Here is a 21,136-nt window from a genome sequence, read left to right as displayed (position 1 = left end):
TGGATCAAACATAGATGTACTGCCTACAGCTACAACAGACATATTTTATGTGGAGACAAGCACAAAAATGGGAATCCAATACACTATTAACGGCAGAACATGAAGATATAAAGAATTTGGATCCTTATGGCATTGTTAAACTGCTGAGTTAGTCCTGTACTATATATCTTTAGATTTTCTGCGAGATAAACCAAAAATATTCTTATGGTTTAAACTTGGTCTTTTGTTACTCATAGTCAAAATCATTCCCAGACATTCATTGGCCAACATTTAAAAATCAGGAGATTTCACTTAACAAACTGCATCACTAGTGTTTCTTGAAATAGAAGACTTTTCTGACATTGAGTCTACTTTCACTTTGTCATAATTGGCAACCCCTGATGATAAAGTTCATTCATAGTCTCCAACTTACCACAGGTCCCATTTGGCCAGCTTCACTAATTTCAGTCATCTGCCTGATGCCATGGCCACATTTAAAAGCGTGACTTTCTATTTATATTTCAACATAAGTCTAGCCTAGAACCCACGAGTCCACTTGAATGCCTAACAACCTAGAAAACCTCCCATCGATTCCTACTAAAAATGTAGTATAGGGTTCTCACTCTAGCAAAAACTCTCCTGATGAGTTATTCTGACCTTTATCTCTGAAGTCGGACTTTGGAAACTACGTAACACTAAAATGATGAGTTAGAAAAGTTAACTTTTGAGTTTTGAAATTCTGTGAAACCCAAGGAAGCAATATTTACAAATAAATCTCAAGATTTTAATAATAATTAAAGGTCCAAGAAACCTCCTGAATTTTTACATAGAAGTAGCAAAGAAACATAAAATTCTCTGTATTCAAAATTACCCAAAAAAGAACCTAGGGTTGTGATTTGGTGGTCTTAGCAGCAAGGTAAGCTTATACCACTACTGCACATTACCGGGAAAAGGTTTAGGGTTCTAATAGGGTTCTATTAAGACAGAATTTCACAAAAACTTCAGACACCACAGGTGAGGGATAATGTTGTGGTACATTTCAAAAAGGCTGTCATTTAGGATAGCTAAATAACGTAGACTTTCACTAGAAGCAGTTTCAAGAAATGACACAGATCTCAACTGTCGAAGACTACTTCTTGTCAATCCTTTGGACAAATAGTAAAGATGAAGGACTGAATTTTTAAAATATCGCTCATGTATGCTCATTGAGCATTCATTTTGAACTCATAGGCTCAGTGCAAAATTTCACTGCATGTTTATCGAAAAAGAATTTTAATAACTTTAATAGGAGCTATCTATAAAACCAGCTATAGTTTTCACTATCTTCGAATACACATCATTATATATTACTCCATTACCATTCAAAGATGACTGTGCCAATTTCAATCCAGGGTGTACAACTTCTTATAAAGTAATGCATCTGAGAGTAATACAAACTTGACACAATTCAGTAAAGATTCAAATATATGATCTATAATAACTATGCTTTGGAAGCCAAGCTATCATAATCTTTTTAAATTAAGTGCTATATGTAATACTGTGCAAGAGGCAAAGAATTAAATCTGCTTAACATTAGTAATCACTAGCAGTTACTGAACACTCACTATACTGTAGTTCTAGACACTGTACTAAGCATTCATTAGTTATTTCATGAAAGCCAACAATAATCCTGTAAGATAAGGAAACTGAAGTTTAGAAAGGTGATTTGTCCAAAGTCTACACCTAGTCACTGGGAGAGCTGGGATTTTAACTCCAAAATCTGGATCCAGAACCTAAAGCCAATTTAACCCACTTGCTTTAATGAAGCTTACTTCCTTGAAAACAAGCACTTAACACAGAAAATCATTCTAAATTAGCCAGAGAGGGAGACTGCCCTTGTGGGTCTGGATTTGGCAGGGAAGAAAAGTATACTAAGGGCCAGTATAAAAATACTTTTTTTTCCTCAGAAGAATATAATTAAGAAAGGTTTAGGGAGATTTTTTAAATTTCATCACTGTCACATTGTCTATAGATCTTAAAGAAATTCTGCCTTCAACTTCCAAAATAGTATTTTGGAAAGTCAGTAATAAATCGAGTGAAGTAGGCAAAAAGCAAAATGAGGAAAAAGAACTTTCTAATTTTAGGGAGTGGTTAAGAAATAACTATCTTATAAAGCATTTTTTCAACTATGGGCCCACACATTTTGTGTATTCAAATATTTTTTAAAAGTAACTGTCCATTTCCATACTTTTTTTCTTCATCTTTGAATTTAGGTCTGTATATAATCTAATTCTACACTGTAAAGTTTCACTTGTAGAGGCCACATAACTATTGCAAAAAAGTTATTTTTAATTAGAGAATCACTATTGTGGTAATTTTAGAAATGTGAGCCACAAGTAAAATATAGAAAAAAAATATGAAATCAAATGGGAGATTTCAGTATATCAGCAGAATAAAGAAAGGATAAAATACAGAACCTCAATCATCCAATTTTCTAAATCACATGTTCAAGATAAGGCAACTTGTTTTAACCCTTTCCCCATTTACTTTTCTTATTTTTTTAAATTAAGTTTATTGGGGTAACATTGGTTAATACAATTATATAATTTTCAGGTGTACATTATCATTTGACATCTGTATATCTATTGTGTATTTACCACCCAAAGAACCCTTTCCCCATTTAGGAAAAAAAAAGTGCAGCAGGCTGCCAGAGTTAATTTAACATCACGTGTAAGGATGCTACGTTTTCTAGGATTTGACATTATCAGTGATCAAGAATCACTATATTTTGTAAATAGAAATGCTACTGATAAAAACAGAATGCTATAAATAGAACGATGTCATTTGTTCCCAAAGGCTATCAATAATCTAGACCGATGAGAAAATAATAATAAAAGCAAGATATTTCGTGGCAAATTTTGGGGATAAGGTTAGTTAGGACTGTAATCTGTGAGTTATCTCAGCATAAATGATGCAGCCGCAAGTACTGCCAGTGAATATTCTCGGGGCAAACAGGAAATGTGTTAAAAAACATAGATTTTACTAGCAGTTTAAATGATCTAAAGTTTTTTGCACAATAGGGACTTTATAAAGGTTTGCAAATGAATGCAATTCAATAAAGTGAAGAAAAAATCTATGAAAAAAAAAGAAAGCATAAGCCCAGGACCTGCTAAAAACAGTCTTCCCCTAGGTGCCTTGAATCATCTGAAAGGATAACTAGAAACAAACCAAAGGCAAATTGGTATGCAACATCTCTATTTCTAACTTTCAGCAGACTGGCATTCTGAACAAACTCTTGCAACGAAGAGGTCCAAATCAACCTTGTGCCTTTAAAGATTTTCATTTTGCACCACTACTATAGTCTTCTATAAGACAATTTCAAGAAGGTAAGACTTTTCATCAGGGGTTTAATAATTTTTTTAATCTTATAGATTAAAATCCTACAAAATGGTGCGAAAGTAGAAATTTCCTAAGATTTTTGTTCTACTAAAAGCCTTAAATTTAATTTTCAAGATTCTATATCCCGCAAGAATGTATTGTAGGCAAGTGGAGGAACTGCTGGAGTTTTCAGCCACACCTTGCCTAACCAGATTTCCTTTATAGTCGGTGCAGTTTCCTTTGAAGTTTAATTGAAAACAACAGAACCAATATAAAAATGCTCAGAGAAAGTTGCACCTTGTATTAGATCAAGAAGACGAATCAAAATATTGTACTCACTGAAAGCTTAGTGTAATTTTTTTCACTACTCTCCAGGAAGACATAGGTTGTCTCTATTTTCTGACAGTGTTCAATAGTAAAAACTGTAATCAAAATGCAACCAAAGTCTGAAACAAAGACCTCCTGTTATATGAGAGTTCATTCAGTTGCTTTGGAAATTCATCTTCTAAAAACTGCATTCAATTCCAACTGCCAACTGCTTGGTATAGCTGGATTAGACAAATGATTCTTCTTAAACTATTGTTTCCTTGTACAAAGATATATTTAAACCCATGAATACATTCAGTGTCCTCAGATTCTTTATATTTAAAAAATATCTGTCAATTTCTATTCTATTTGGCTACATGATTTATAGCCTTGGTCATTAAAAACACCAACACATTCGGTCTGATTTGACTATACAGACTAAGGTGCCCACTTGCAATGATCTCTCCTACCAAACAGCAAAACACCCAATAGTAATATTCTGCTAAACATGGCCTAGTAAACAGATAAGTTCTCAAAGGAAGGAGTTTTTTGAAGATTACTGTTGCATTAGTCATTCTGTATGGTGCTCCAGGGTCATTACAAAATTATACACAATATACTTTGCCGTGGAGATTAGCAACCAGAATAAACTCTCTAATTTTAAAAAATGAAGCTATTATTGAGTAAAGAAATCTAAAATAATAATAAAGATAAATCCCTGAAATAGGCTATTCATTTGAATTAAACTGGCATAAAGCAAATATCTTCCCCACCAAATTTGTATTATAATGAAAAATTGCTTAATAACCAAATAGCAACCCCAAATCACCATCATTATAAAAATGACTAATACTTCAAGAGTGCATGCTTATTTGGTGCCAGGCATGGTGCTAAGTCGTTTTCTCATTTAATGCTTACTTCTGTGAAAGCAGTACTATTTATTACCTCTATTTTACAGATGGGCAAACTGAAGCATAATGCAGTTAAGTGATTTGCCTAAATCTAGTAAACTGTAAGGCCAGGATTCAGATTCAGGCAGTTTCCAGAACCTACTACGCTCTTAACCACTCTGCTGGACTGCTTCATGTTGCTATAGGTATTTTTGAAAGGCTAAAGAACAAAGAAATGAGAAAATACTTTTAGGGCTTCCCCCACCCTCATGTGGACTATATTAGAATCACTGGCAGATACTATTTTTATTCTAAACCACAGTTGCTTTCTCAAACCCCAAAGAATCAATAAGCTTCCTTAATAGATTAAGATAATATGTTATAAGAAGCTAACATATGGTTTAATTCTCATCTGAGACATGCTAAATATTGTTAATTGTTAAGAAGGGGCTCTCTCAAATTGTTGCTATTTCTATAAAAGTGTCTAAGCAACAAGCATAGAATCATTGCTCCAATGAGCAAGTTGCATAAACATTTCTTAAACTTCAGTAAACAATTTCATATATTCCCCTATCTGTCTGAATCTGTAAAGAACAGGTTGGATTTTTGTGGTGTTTTCTGTTTTTGTTTTTTAAGTTTTGATAAGAAAAGGAATAGAAGTAGGAGAGGAAGAACAGGTGAAGGGCAAGGTAATACCTCCAAATATATACTTTCCAAAGATAGAAGTTTTGGTCTCTGGCTCAATAACTTAGATAAGAATATCTTACAATAATAATGTTGCAGATAAAATTGGCTTCTAATTATAAATGAAACTGAAAGGTATCAATATTTAGAAGTAAATAACATAACTTTCAATTTCTTAGCTACAAAGATCTTTTGCTTCTCCATCTTTTCCAGTCTGTTCTACATTCCCTGTCCATTATCCCCTCCAGAAGTGATATCTTCTTTCCATATACACACTTGGTTTGTGCCTCCTCTATTGCATTCACCATTCTAGGGTTTTTTAATAATAATAATAATAATTATTATTATTATTATTATTATTATTATACATGCTTAGTTTATAGCTGCCTTCCCCCACTAGACTTGTAAATTCTAAAGCAAGATTAATGCCTTACATAATCCAACAGTGCTTGAGAAGGCTCCCAACAAACTTCTGTTGAACAGTCTATCAAGGCACAAGCAGAAAAATGATTCAAACTGCAGTGATTTCAAACTAAAGTAGGGTGACCATGAAGCACAATGGTAAAAAAAAAAAAAAAAAAAAGGAAGAAATCAAACAACACCTAGACATAGAGACTAATTCTAAAACCCAGAAAGTAATTTAATCTCTGATTATGTGACAATCAAAGTTTAAATCCCAGCTCTGCCAATTCTAGCTGGGGGGAATCTATATATCTCTCTGAAAATCAGTTTCTTCATTCAGAAAATGGAAAGGATAATAGAACTCTTTCGAATGGTTGTTGTGATGCCTATTTAGTACTAAACCCAATGTCTACAGTACAGCAAACACTTGAAATGTGGTAGCTATTAGGACAAGTTATATGTTAAGGTTTCTTGCTCATCATCACAAATTTTAACAAATTCACTTTAAAGGAAAGCCAAGAGAACACATATGCTACTTTATTAAAGATTAAAAAGAGTAAGGTCATAGCTGTTACAATTCAGAACAAATTATCTTTACTTCTCCAGCATCAGTTTCTGCATTTTACACAGCATCAGTACTGCACTGTTTGTGGTTCCCAGCATATATCGTTTCTAGTACTGTGCCTTAAATTCATGCTACTCATCTCTAACCCTGTTTGCTAACCAACTCCCACTCACTCTTTAAGGCTTAACTAAGAGTCCTTACTAGCCTTCTCTTTCTTCCTAAAGGCCTATATATTTTTTGATTACTATAATGTATTCTAATTACTTATTTAATACCAATTTTTTCCACTTATACTCTAAGTAAGCTTCCTGAGCCCAGGGACTACCTTACCTGGCTGCTGGATCCTCAGTCCTGGTATGAATGAGTGAAATAAATAGATATATTCAGAATCAAGTAAGTATAGCACAGGATACAAAAAGGTATTAAATTACATTAAAAAAAATTGAATCACACAGTTCCATAAAACCTAGGCTGGAACATAGTATACTACTTCTCATTTATTTCTAAGCAGATCATGTCCCACTCTGTAAGCAAAATATTTCCCGTCTTTCAAGAAATCTAGGGAACCATGGGCCAGGCACGCTGTAGCCAGCATGACAGCGGGCATTTAATGGAAAAACAGTAAAGCTGCTAGAACCAGGAATATTTAATGGTGCTATATAGGAAGGTGGTGCAGGATCTGCATAGTACCTTTTTCCAAATAGGCATAATCTAGAATCTGCTCCATCTCACTTAAAGCCGGATAGAAAGGAGAGACCTGAAGATATCTTTTGAGTACCAAAGGCCTGCTCTTTCTACAGACTTCCCAGGTACTTGAGTCAAATTTTAAAATCTAAGCTAGTTTAAATTTATTTTCTGTCCATACAAGTTAATGAATACTAAACCAACTAAATACTGCTAAACCAACTAAACTCCAGTGGGACTGGCAATGGAACTTTGATGAAACACAATCTAGCTTATATCCCAATTTAGTATTTCCCAGAAGTGGAATTACAGACCATTAGAAAAAGAGAGTGACTATTTCATCAAATAAACTGGGATAAGTTAACTATTTGAAAAAAATTTTAATATTTACCTCATAGCATATAGTAAAATAAATTTCAGATTATTAAAATTAAATACAAAATAAACTATAAAACAACTTAAGGAAATATAGGCAAATATTTCTCTATTGATGGAAATTTGAACTAAGTAGAAAAACAATGGGAAAAAATTTCAAAGACTTGGGAATGATGGCATTAAAATTTTTTAAAATATCTGTACATAAAAATTAATAAAATGAAACAAAATGGCAAATGAAAAACAGAGACAAAATGTGCAATATAACAGAAAAAGGTTAATATTCTTAGTATATAAAGAATATTTACAAATCAACATGAAAAAGATAACTATCCATGGAGAAAGCTGAGCTAATTACATCAATGATTTACAAAATAGGGACTACAAAACATAGTAAATGTTTGGAAAAAATGTTTAACCTCTGATAAAAAAAAAAAAAAGTAAATTAAACCAGCAATAAAATACTAGTGGTTAAGAAGAAAGGTTCTGGGGTCAGATACTAGATCTATAACCTTGGGCAATTCATCTTGCTTCTCTGAGACTCGATTTTCTTTGTAAAACAGAGATAATAATACCTACCCCACAGTGGTGATATAAAAATTAAATAGCATAATGCATATAGGGTACTCAGCATAGCATCTGGTACACAGTACTAGCTGTTCAATAAATAGCTCTTATGATAAAGAAAATGGATGAGGATACAGTGAAGCAGACATTTTTAAACACAGCTTGTCAACCAAGATTGATTTAACCTTTCTGGAGGACAATTTAACAATATGTATCAAAAGTCTTAAAGGTGGTCATATTCTTTGGTCTTCTGGAAACAGAACAAAGCTTGTAAACAATGTAAGAAATCAACATGGAAAAGATTGCTAAATATGACTATATCTATCGAGCTATCCATTGATTCACGTGTCCAATATTTTTTAACCTGGTGTTACAAAAATATGCGCAAATAGACCCTGGCTTAAAGGTTAGTTAGCAGTCAAACAATCAAATACAATAAAGAGAAAAGAGCCATGATGGGTAAGTAAGGGTACTATGGTGCGCATAAAAGGAGCACCTACCATAGTCTGGGAGTGGAGTCAGGGAAGCATCCCAGAAGAAGTAACATTTAAGTTGGGACCTGAAGGATGAGTAGGGCATTAGTCAGGTAAAGAGATGAAGGAAAATTGTTCTAGGTAAAGGAAACAGCATGTGCAAAGCCTAGAGATAAAAGAGAGCATGACATGTCAGCTTGCCTGAGCAATGTGCAAGGCAGGGACTTGGGAAGAGAAAAAGCTAAAGAGATAATAAGCAAGGCTGGCTCATTAAAAGTCTTGCTAGCGAAACCCTGGAGTATACACTCTATTTTAAAGGTAATATGATTAAAAAGCAAATAGTTTTAATAAAGGATTAATATTCATAATATATCAAGAGGGTACACAGACTGAAAAGAATAAATAAATAGCTCATAAAATGGAAATACGGGATTGTAGAAAAGGTTGCACAACTCTAAGTTTTCAAAAAATCACTGAATTGTATACTCATGAAAACATTTATTTTAAGGTTGGTAGACTATACCTCAATAAAACTATCTTTTAAAAAAAATTAATAGAAATGCCTAACAAACATCTGAAAAATACTCGACCTAATAATAAAATACATATCAAATCAACTATCTTTATCCTCGAAAATTTCTAATGATTAAATATGAAACGAGAATATACAGTGTTATTAAGGCTAGGAGAAACAAGCATTCTTACACTATGCTGACTGAAATAAATGTTAATTAGAACAGCCTTTCTAGAAAGTATAAATATGTAATAGGAGTTTTAAAATTGCTTGTACACTGTAATACAGTAATTTTATTTCTTGAAATAAATGTTTCTTAATAAATGTTCCAAAATGCAGTTAAATATTTATTCCCAATGATGTTCACTGCACGTAATTTATAATAGCAAAAAAAGAAAAAAAGTTGGAAAACACCTAGATGTTTACCAATAATGGAATGATCAGAATGAGTTATAACTTACTCAATGCAGCCATTTAAGTGATATGGCAATACATCTATGATATATAGCACACTTAAAAAATATAAAATTATATATACATCAGCATTTCAGCTATGTAAAATACCCACACGGCTATATGGAACATATCTTTTATTATCTTTTTTGTGCTTCTTTGTATTTTCCAAATTTCCTACAATGGCCATATATTAACTCCACAGTTTAAGAAAGTTTCTAGAGCTGTCTTAAAAAATTAAAAAGCATCACTTTTGAGTATTTATACTTCATATAAGTCAATTTCATATTTGCTATGAGTTTATTTTCTCTGCCAAGGGAGAGAGGTGTGGTCATATTTGAATATATATAACTCAACAACATCTTATTTATTCATCATTATCAGGAGATAAAACATATGTGTAAATGGTTTTCCTGATTAATTAAAATGTGCAACTTAAACATCAAAACTGGTGAAGCTTGGATGAACATCTATCTAAAAATATACTTCACTCAATCCTGACTGTTTTAATCAAGATAAAACAAGATTAAGCCTTCTTATGATAATTCTGAGCTGTCATTATGACCATATAATAGTAGTTCTGAGGGAGTTTTAGGTGGGTATCTGTCCTGATATTAGTCTATAACTGCTAAATTTTTTCCTTAGGCCAACTATTTACAAGACTTCTTCCTCTTCCCTTTCTGTAAAATCATCAGCTATCATTTTCCAGAGCTATAAGGGTACCTGCCTTTAGCTGCACCTGCTATGTTCTAGTCTACTTTTGTTGTTGGTAATAATCTTCTAAGAGTAAGGAAACTAAATATCCAAGCTTAGAAAAAATCTGTGTAAACTAAGAGATAATAGGCTTCAAATACGGTATCACCTAAAAACGATTTGCACAGACTTGGATATTCTGTTCTGTATAAATATAAATGAACCACAAAGAGAGAGTTCTTGATTGTATCTGAAGTCTTGGTTCCTTTACTAGGCTGGCAGTCAAGTTCTCAGGATTAGAAACTTATATGCTGTTTCTCTTATCACACCATGGAAAGAGATGTGGACCAAGAGCCAAGGAACTCAGTTCTAGTTCAGGTTTTTACACCAATCTGTTTTGTAACCTTTAGCAAGTCCTTTAACTTTGGTGCCTGAATTGCATAACTTAGAGGCTGCTCTAGAATGCTCTAGATCATGATCACTAAAACACTCTGAAAAGTATAAAGCACTACAGAAAAGCAAAAGATTTTTGTGGTAGTCCATTGTGTCTATATGACCCTACGTTAACATAGGTATCCATTCAGAAAATTCACGCCAGAAAGAATAGAAGAGAGAACTCTTAAAGTGCCCCCCAATTAATTGGAAAACAGCTTTATGTAGGAAGAACAGTATATTCCAAAAGTTGGCATCTCTGACTCTTCCTCCCCTATACCTAATCAGTCCCCAGGTCCTTTGTGTCTTCTCCATAATCCCTCACATCTGTCCTTTTTTTTCTATTTTCATTTCACATTCCCAGGTCAGGCCTTGATTATTTCACATCTGGGCTACTGTAACAACTTCTAACTGGCTCCATTCATGGCTGCTCTCTCCCTCTCAAATCCCTCTGGCCCACAGCTGCTAGATCAATTTTCTTAAAACACCATTGCGATCATATCTGCTCAAAAACCTCCGAAGACTTTCCATTACCTTCTTTATCAAGTTCAAACTCCTAAGTTTAGCGGTCCCTGTATAGCCCTAGCTGCCTCCTCACCTTTATTTCTTACTACTCTTTCCAAACAAATCCTTCATCAAATTGGTCTACTTAAGTCCTTAAGATTTGCCTTGTACTTTTCTGCTTCTAAGTCTTGGTGTATACAGCTTCTCTCCATCTGGAATACTCTCTACTTCCCAGTTTCCATCTCAATCTATAGAAATTCAACCTATCCTTCAAGGTCTAGTTCAAGAGCCACCAACTATGTACACTTCTCCTTGACTACCACAAAGGAATAAGATGGCAGATTCTATATTAGACACATCTGGGTCTGAATTACAGCTTCAACAGCTAAGTGTCACTGGGTACATTCATAATAGCTCTTTGCCTCAGTTTCTTCATCTGTAAGATGGGGATAATAGCAACTTCCTTTGGGCATCTTGTGAGTAGTAAATGAATTAATCCATGTAAAGTACTTAGCATGATGCCTGGCATAGAGGAAGACCCAAGATATGTTAGAGATTGTTATTACTTTTGCCATTAATTAATTTATCTCAGTCTGAATTCAGGCAATAGCTATGGCCATTACAAACTGATTGTTCATGTACATATAGTATCATTCCCCTCACTCTCCTTTTCTACCCTCACCCCTCATGTTTGTTCTTCCTCCTATCCCCTCCTCCTCCCTCCCAAGATTACATGATCTTGATAAACAGAGTATATCTCTTATACATCTTAGTGTTTATAATAGTCATTCATACCCAATAGATGGTCAACAGGTCTGTTTAATCCCAAATAAAATACTGAAGAACCGACAGTATTAAAATGTTCCACTTCTGATAGTAAAAAAAGTATAATAAAATGCGTAAAATGATTAACTTAAAAAAATCTAAATTTCCAGCCTCACAAAATTAAATCTCTCCTCTCATGGTTCTCTAGACTCTTTTTGCTCTTTCTTTTAAAACAAACAACTCAACCTATTCATGCAGCAAAAGATGAAAGCAACAGCAAATATAGGCAAGTCAGATAGCAGCCAAATACCGGAACACAAGGACCAGGAGATAACTCAGTTGAACACAACTCTGGATGAAGTGAAATAGGAAGACGATTTAAAGGGAAAGGTAACTGGCTCATCAGTCATAATAACAGTGTTGACTGTTCTACACATACACCAGTTCCAGGATTCCTTTGCACCCTGGACCACATAAAAACAACTGAAATAATCAGGCTAGGATAACAAGTAGATGCAGAAATATCAGTCTTTTAGCTCAACAACTGAGCTTACCACATGAACAATTTAATTACTTATGTCAAAAGGGACTATTAACATACCTCAAGACTCTAAAATAACCAAGTTTGGCTAATAAAGTCATATTAAGTAAATACAGTCTTACTGTATACTAATCATTCGCCTCAAGAAAATCAGTATGATAACTTTATGTACATAAACTGTTAATAGCATAAACTGTTTTCAACAATGCCCAGGGAAAATTATGTAACCATAATTCTGGTTTCTAGTTTATTTGCATGACCCTAACCTTCGGTTGCGTTCCCAGCCAAAATCAGGCCTGGTAACCACTACCCTCAAAGAGTTTACTAATGGAGTGAATTAGATGGTCTAATGGTATGTTAATGACTCTCTGAAAACTAACATAAAGTACTACATATAAAAATAAAGTACTGTGTATTAAATTTCTATCCCTATGATACTTGTCTTTAGAGGACCTTAAAATGTTTCCCAGCTTTGAAGTGCAATTATTCTCAAATCACAGAATCTAAAGAGTTGAAAAGAGCCTTAGAAGTCCCCCATTACAGGAACACTTTCTATCACCTCCTAGGCAAAAGGTCCCCCAGCCTTTGCTTGAAAAATTTCAGCAATGGGGACTATTTTGCAATTGTTACAAAATTCTTCCTTACAATCATTGGGCCTCGCTGAACTTCCACCCAAGGATCCTAGTTCTGCACTCTGGAACAACACAAGGTAAGTTAACCTTTGAAATATAATCACTTAGGATATATTTGTCAATTTGGTCAAAATGCAAAAGAAAGCTCAGAAAACAAAAAGAAGAAAGAAACCACCACTGTACACGCAAAATTTTGAAATTCAGGAAACTGCTGAAATTACAAGCCAGTATATTTTCAAGATATCAAAGCTCACACCTTAGTTAACATATAAATATTAAGAGTAACCCAATTTTTTACAGACTAAAGTGACAGTGTTTATTGAATACCTTTTTGCAACTTGAAACTACTAAAATCCACCAACACTGTTTTAAAAATTACAATTCTATAGAAAGTTAAAGATGTTTTTTCCAATTCCCATATTTTCATTCGGGTTATTTCTAAAACATTTGGATTTTTTTAAAGATTCCATTCCGCCCTTCTGGTGCAATATTTTATTTTGAAAAATAAATAGTTTCAAAAATAAAGCCTAAAAGAATGGAGTGTAAAGGAGTGGGGGTGGGGCTAAGAGCAAAGGCAAAGAAGGGCCCTGCAGGAAAAAGGCTGGTTACTGGGTATTTTCCCGCTGAAGCATGCTTCACTGACATAGGCATCTGAACCAACGAGCCAAACAAATACAACCGAAGAACAAGAACGATCATGAGCAATGATTGTAAGGCATAAATGTCTGTAAGATGTAAATGCATTGGCACTGGTCATCAAGCAGCGCCAGATGTTTCGGGACCGCGTAGAGGAAAGGTAAGAGACCCGAGAAGCAGAGATCACAGCTACACTTTGGGGGAGGAGAGGAGGGAAGAAACCAAGGAGTAACTACCGTTCGGCTGTCCAACGAAGCCCGAACAGTACAGATCACAAGAAAGACAGCAAGTGACTAGAAGGAAGACACACATCACGGAGAACCTGAAGAAGGGCGTGCAGTGCGCGAATACTGAACGGGTCCATGAAATGGGTGTGGGTGAGGGGACGTGGGTGGGTATAAGGGGCAACGCAGTTGTCCCATGGTCCTCCCCCTGCAGCAGAGCAAGAGGGGAAAGGAAGGGGGAGGAAGAAAAGCCAGAATGACTCATTCCCGAAAGGAAGTGCTCAAGCCATAGGCAGGCATGCCACAGGGAGGTTCGGGCGAGGATTGTGAGAGCTAGGTGCACAGAGAGATGGGGGCAAAAATTAATGTCCTGCAGCTCGTCTTTAAGATGGGGAGTGTGGGGTGTTCGCGGCAGCCGAGTGCCAAGGCCTGGGAAGCGGCGCGGCGCGTGCGCACTGGCGCTCGGCGGGATCCGCTGAGGCAAAGCCGAGCCGCAGTGACAGAAGCGAGCGGAGCGGCCGCCAAGAGGGACTCACCGAGGCACAGGGGCTGGAGGTGGTGCTGGGGGTAGGCGACCGCTGGACCGTGACCAAAGCCATCTAGGCGCTGCTGGGTTGTTCCGGGCAGGGCATTCTTGTCCTGAGTGTGGGGGACGGGAGGGTGACGGAGCCGGAATGGGGAAAGGAGTGTGGGGGTAGAGGTGAGGGGAACGGGGAATAGGGGGAGGCCGCGGGAACGGCTGCAGGCTCCGCACCCACCACTGGACTCTCGGAGACTGACGCGCCGAACCGGCGGCTGGCGGGCGGGCTGGCGGGCGGTTCGGCAGCTGCGGGGCACAATGAGCGCTCCCAGTGCGCAGGCGCCACCTGTCAGCAACCGCCTCTCCCCTCGGCGCGCGCCACCGCCTCGCCGTAACCCTTGAGTTGCCGGAAGCTGGCGGCGAGTGTGCGCCTCAGGACGACGCCCCCTCTCGGTTTCCTCCGCGCAGGAATCGCGCTGTTTGCCGGCGGGGGCCTGGGGAGTGGGGTGAGGTGAGGGCTCCGGGTCTGGGGCCACTGGAGTACCCACTCCTCCGAGACAACCATTTTGTGAGGTGGGGCGCACAGCTTAACCAACCTTAGTGAAAAGAAGCTGAGGTGAAAACCTGACGCAAACTCGTTTTCTGGGAAAGGGCTCCGCAGGGGTTCAAACGCTTTTTCTGAGCGTGGGTGGGAGTAACTGGGCTAGTACCCTCTGGTCGCGACCAGTTTTATCCCCGCTTTGACCCGGCTCTCGGGGGCTTTTTCTGAGTTTTCCCACCCTTCAGACTCAGAGTCCATGTTTTGTGATAAGACTTTTTGGAAGAAAGATTTTTCATTTTATACCTTAGGAAGCCTAATGGTAGCCTCATGCTTCCTCTGTTACCTTGGCCTCTAAGGACTCATTCATTATTCCTGAGGTGAAAAGAGGGCGAGTGAGCTTGGGAGGCCGAGAAAGCTGGGATCACAGAGTTTAAGGGTTCAACCTGCTATTAACGTCCCACTTGCTTCCTGCTGGGAAGAAATTCTCTTAAAGAGGATTTGCCTCTTGAGGTTTCTTCTCCTTGTCTCTAGATTTCATTACTTCATAGATATACGTGAAATGTAGATTAAATATTCTTATAATGAGGAATAACTTTTTAAATGAAACCGTCAGCAGAATATAAGCCACGAAGGTAATGAAACATCAAGATTAAAAAGGCGAAAAGATCACACTATGTAAAAACCATTGATTACACAGAGAAAGAGAACTGACAAAGCTATTTCTCAATTTGAGTGGATGAGCTAGTAAATACCACCATACACATCAAAGCTGTAGAAAATACACATTCAGGAGTTTGCAATTATTAAAGCCCACCTATCTGTCACTCAAACTCTTGGATATCATTGCTTCTTTTAAACTGACAGCCGTCATGACCTCTTTCTGGCTTCTGTATGGTTAAGTGCCACTAGAGCCCTCTGTGCTGAGCCTTTGTTCTATCCCTGGGGCCCTGTGGTTGAAATAATTAGCAAGGAGGTTTCATCAAGAATCAGACTCAGAGAGGGTCCCTGTACAGTACAGTCCCATGTAGAAATGTATTACAGAGAAGCCAGCTTGTAGGCTTTTGCCCCCTGGTGGTGGTCAAGAGTGCCTGCGAGACAAATTTAAAGATGTATGGTTCGCAAGTTAAACAGTCTTGACTGTGTTTTTCCCATAGTCACGTGGTAAACAGGAAAAGAGTAGACAAAGTTCAGAAGAACTTTGAACCAAAGCTTAGGAGACCAAACAGGAAGTATATGCATCGCCAAGAAATATGCATAGCCAAAATCTGAATGAACTCAAATAAATGAAACATGATTTATAAACTAGAGTATCATTCTAGAAAATGTATTCAAATCAATATGTCTTAGTGATGTACTTTAGTATTTATATTGCTACAAAGTGTTGTAGCAATAAAATTTTAAATTCTTTTAGAAGATGACAATTCCATTTATTTTACAGTAGGAAAGAGCACTACTATAGAAATCGGAAGACCTGGCTTTTAGTCCCAGCTATGTAAAACCTTAAGCAAGTGGCTTAAACTTTGTGTGTGTGTGTGTGTGTGTATACTGAATATTTTTTTTAATTACGCATATTAGGGTAATGTTGGTTAATATAATTACATAATATTCAGGTGTACATTATAATTCGACATCTATATATTCTATTGTGTGATTATTACCCAAAGTCCAGTTTCCTTCAGCTACCATATATTTGATCCTCTTTACCCCCTTCACCTTCCTTCCCCCTACCCCTCTATATTTGATCCCCTTTCTCTCCCAACCCCTACCCTCTGGTAACCACTAGTCTATAGTCCATGTTCATGAGTCTCTGTTAGTTTGTCCTGTTCATTTGTTGCTTTTAGGTTTATATCCCACATATGAGTGATAGCATGTGATTTTCAACTTTTTCTGTCTGGCTTATTTCACTTAGCATGATTATCTCGAGGTTTATTTAAACTTCTTGAACTTTAGTTTCTTCATCTCTACAATGGAGCCCTAACTAAGGATTCTTGCGATCAAATGAGATAATGTATGATACAGTGCAGGATAAACTGTAAAGCCCTGTATGTGATTAAGATTGTTATTCTCTAAAGTTTCTTCCAAGTTCGATCAGCTTCTGCTGAGTATACCCTATATAGAGAAAACAGTATCAAGCAAAAAGGGAATAAAAGGAACTAAAAGACATGATTCATGCCTTTTTTTAATAATAAAAGTAGATTAATGGTCAAGACATGTCTCATCTGTAGATGAGTATAGAACATCTTCATTCAGCATATCTGAGGTGATGAAATCCTGGTCAAAACTGGGATTATAAGGTACCCAAATTTACTTGAAGTTTGTATCAGGAAGTTAGTTTATTAATTTATGGGGAATATCTCTTCTTGGTATATAACCTTTTTAAAAAACTTAGATTTAGAAATTTTTGATACATGTTCATTAATTTATTCATTAATTGAGAAAATATTTAGTGTGTATTGTATACTAGACGCTTTTAAGAACAATATAAGAATCTATTTACCTTTTAGCAGTTAATAACTTGTTAGGGAAAACCACATCAAAAAATTACAATAAGGTTTAGTGGTACTGTGGCTCCAGCCACCTCTGCTAGGCTCCAAGAGAGATACATATATAGAAGTCTAGATATGTACAAAATGGTTTAGAAACACAGGAGAAGTTCTGGGCAAATGTATGCTTTATGATGTTGGTTTTCTGGCTTTGACTGCAGATCTCAATATATGCTACTTTGTGAACTGAGTTGGATGGCATGTGAGCATTTGAAATCTATGTCCTCTGTCCCAGTTATACATACCTCTTTCTGGGCTCCACTCTGGTTCCTACTTGGTCTTCTGGAGCCTGAGGGAGGAGGTATCTATTTAAAATAGAGAGAAAATCCTAGAACCTTCTTGCAACACTAGATGAATTTGAGAAGAGAGAGGCTAAGAGCAGGATTCCCAAGAGAGTTAGCCAGAGATAAAAGTCCTCCTAGTTACATTTATAGCACCTTTTTACTTCTCACATGTGATAATAGAGGCCTACTTGTGCCCTTGGAATTTATTTAACCCTTAACTTGTATCATCATTTCTTCGAGGGTGAAATTATAAAGGAACTTTTAAAATTTCTGAGATCAACTGACTCTTAAGCTTTGAGAACCTGATGAGAACTATTAACCATCTCTCCGAAAGATATGATTGTATATTTCATTGAAATCCTTTGGGTGGCAGGGACAAGGTTAAGAATCCTGGTCTAAAATTTAAAGTAATGTTTCTCAACCTTTTTTCATATCATGACATCCATAGGAATGATATTTGTACAGCATACTGGAATAAATTAAAGGGGATTTGGAGGCAACTACATGTGGCTTGGTGAAAAAAAAAATGTTTTCTTAATATAATTAATTATAATGAGAAAAATAAGATAAAGTAGATAGTGATAAATATTAAATGTATGTAAGCTTCCAAATTCTTCTCAAAATTTTAATGAAAAACCTGAGATTATTTCTATAAATGTAACTTTTTTATGTAGGGTTTTGTGATTGAAATGACTGCATGTAATTCTTGAACGGGACAGTTTAACAATGATCTCTTGGTAGTCATTATTGATAATTTGTTTTATACAAATAAGTGATAAATTTAAAAGAATTTCACAATTCAAAATTTACAAGTATAAATTATATTTGATTCTGATAGTTCTTACTTTTTTCCCACTTGTCACTTCTTGCCCCCCAGATTCGATCAACATAATGTCATCAATGTACCAGACCAATTCAATGTTGAGAGGAAAGTCAAGATGCTCAGTATCTCTGGACCGTGGCGGAGAGCAGGAGAATTGATGGAGCCCTGGGACAAGACTGTGAAGTTATGTTGTTGGCCCTGCTGAGTAAAAGCAACTTGCTTCTGGTGTTTCTTGACAATTTGTATGGGGAAATAAACATTTGTTAGGTCAATAGTTGCACACTTGGTTGCCAGGGCTATGTTGTTTTGCTCTAGTAAAGATACTACATATGGAAGAACAGCCGTAATTGGAGGTATCACCTGATTAAATTTGTAATAATCTTGTCATTCTCCAGTAATAATACAGTCATTCGTAATTATCCAGTCCTTCACAGGCCAAACAGGCAAGTTAAATTAGCTTGAGATAGGTTTCATCACTCCTGCTTCTTTCAGATCTTTATTGGTGTCACTAATCTCTGTAATTCCCCATTATGCCACTACAGGAAATCAATAACTATTTTTAATCTCCTGGTATTTGTGTATGTGGAGGAGGGAGGTTCTTAAGGACTTTGACTTGTCCCTTCATATTATAATGGTGTTTATTCCAGGATCAGAGAGCCAGTATGGAAATTCTGCCAGTTACCAGGTATCTATTCTAGTTATATATCCAGGAACTGATGAAATTACTAGAGTTGTTCTATGGACATACTCAGCCTACTGTGATTCAAACTTGAGTTAAGCCCCCACTTAAACTGAAAGACTGCATTATTTTTTACCTCAAGCCCCCACTTAAACTGAAAGACTGCAGTATTTTTTGGGTCCCCGGGAATTAATATCATTTTAGTGCTAGTGTTTAGAAAAACCTAGATATTTCTTTTTCCTTAATACACAGTCATTAGGAAATGGCCACAGGTCCCTGTGGAAAAGACTTAGAGGAAGATTTTCAGTATATACTAATGGCAGTGCTTCCTTAAAGGAATCTAGTCTTCTTTTCATTTAAGGGGCTTAGGTCTGGAAACTGAGTGAGAAGTCAGAACTCTCCACTACAGTGACTAAAGTCATTTTTGGCCACCATATATTAATATTATGTGTAGATGATCAACATTTTAGTAGTCTACTTTATTCCTAGGGCCACCATAATCATTTAATAATAAAGATCACTAAAGGTCAAAGCATCTGATTACCACTATATCTCTACTTCTTTTTATGGTAAATGTACCCACCACTGGTATTTGGCCTCTGCTACTTTGGGTCATTCCATCATGCCTAGTGTATGGAAGAAAGCTACCATAGAGCTTTACAAGGATGTAAGTACTCCTACTCTCTACTGTATCTTTCAATGCCTTAGTAAAGGGATGTCCCCAGAGTTCCCTAGACGATACTTGGGGGAGGGGGGGTGCGGTGGAAATGTAGGTCATATGTGATAAATCTACTGCAACATGCCTATCTTACCTAAGCATTTGGATTTCTTCTTACATTATGTCAGGGAATTTCTGGTATCTCAATTAAACATAGGCCACTGTGGAGTCAAAGTTTCAGTAAACTTACCAAGTAAATAGTTAGTATCACTTCCAGATGTAAATGCTAACACATTAAATCCTTATTTTCTGATAAGTGTATCCATATCAAGAAATTATAATTAACTCAGTATTATATTCTGTGCTCTTTGCTTTAGCTCCCTTATAATATTGTCTCACATGTATTCCCTGGGTTTCTGCCACTGTATAAGGCAAATAGTGAAAATTTTTTGCTATAAAAACAATATTATCTTCTGGTCAGACTTTGCATTTTCCCTGCTGGCACATTTTAAGATCTGATTTTAGTTATGACTCTACTAGAAGTAAGAAGTGGTTGTGGTGAGTTTGAGGAAAAATGTGCATCCCCTTTCAAAGTAATTGTCCCAGATGAGATTATTAGAAAGTTTTCAATTACGAAAGGCTAGTTTCTACAAATAAAGGTGAATAAACTGCTTCCATTGATAAAGAGGCTCAGAGTTTGACTCAGGAGTTTACCATTATCAGTTTCCTAATCCAATTAAATGTCCCCATTCCAAATTTCAGTGTCTCCCTTCTTCCCAATCAGTGCCCCATTTTCACATGGCTGGACTGTGAATTCAATTAATATTATAATTCTGCAACCCATAATTCTTGATTAATTGACCTGTTTATTATATATAATGACTGTCTCAGTTTTTGGCTTAAAGTCTATTTTATCTGATACAGGTATAATACCTCTGCTCTCTTTTGGTTTCCACTTACATGAAATATTTTTTCCCATCCCTTCACTTTGAGCCTAGATGTCCTTAAAGCTGATATGAGTCTCTTGTAGGCAGTGTATAATTGGATCTTATTTTTTGTTGTTGTTGTTTGTTGTTATTTGTGGACCCGTGAACTTCATAAACTTGGACGTCCAAATCTCTCCAGATTTGAGAAGTTCTCAGACATTATTTTTTTTTAAATAAGCTGTCTGCTTCTTTCTCCTTCTCAGACTCATAATGTATAGATTACCTCTCTTAATGGTGTCCCATAAGTCCCATACACTTTCTTCATTCTCCATTTTTTAAAAATTTGTTCTCTGACTAGATAATTTCAAATGATCTGTGTTAGAGTTAGTGAATTCTGTCTACTGCTTGGTCTAGGCTGTTATTAAAGCTCTCTGTTGAAATCTTTATTTCAGTCATTGTATTCTTCAGCTCAGAAATTTCTGTTTG

At 36.3% G+C, this 21,136-nt stretch overlaps 2 protein-coding genes across 6 annotated transcripts in view; one reads left to right on the top strand and one right to left on the bottom strand.

Moving 5' to 3' along the window:
• Positions 1 to 14,493, bottom strand: part of SSH2 (slingshot protein phosphatase 2) — a 219,564-nt gene extending 205,071 nt beyond the window's left edge. The window contains exon 1 of one of the 5 annotated variants that reach the window (XR_004951359.1): positions 14,213 to 14,368. Coding sequence is in view for 4 of the 5 variants with exons in the window: in XM_036222629.1 (XP_036078522.1) it covers positions 14,213 to 14,275 (63 nt within the window). In the remaining variant the exon portion in view is untranslated. Of the gene's footprint in view, positions 1 to 14,212 lie in introns of all 5 variants that reach the window. The other 4 variants (XM_036222629.1, XM_036222626.1, XM_016138994.2 and 1 more) reach the window with 4 other exon arrangements.
• Positions 13,983 to 21,136, top strand: part of EFCAB5 (EF-hand calcium binding domain 5) — a 110,825-nt gene continuing 103,671 nt past the window's right edge. The window contains exons 1-3 of the mRNA XM_036223339.1: positions 13,983 to 14,243; positions 18,442 to 18,612; positions 19,697 to 19,733. Of these exons, the coding sequence (XP_036079232.1) occupies positions 18,574 to 18,612; positions 19,697 to 19,733 (76 nt within the window). The 5' untranslated portion in view covers positions 13,983 to 14,243; positions 18,442 to 18,573. The remainder of the gene's footprint in view (positions 14,244 to 18,441; positions 18,613 to 19,696; positions 19,734 to 21,136) is intronic.

The sequence above is a fragment of the Rousettus aegyptiacus genome, unplaced genomic scaffold, assembly GCF_014176215.1.
Source record: "Rousettus aegyptiacus isolate mRouAeg1 unplaced genomic scaffold, mRouAeg1.p scaffold_m13_p_6, whole genome shotgun sequence".
In the NCBI taxonomy this organism is placed as follows: domain Eukaryota; kingdom Metazoa; phylum Chordata; class Mammalia; order Chiroptera; family Pteropodidae; genus Rousettus; species Rousettus aegyptiacus.
The sequence above is the reverse complement of the archived record's forward strand: the minus strand, read 5'-3'. Positions and strand labels throughout refer to the sequence as shown.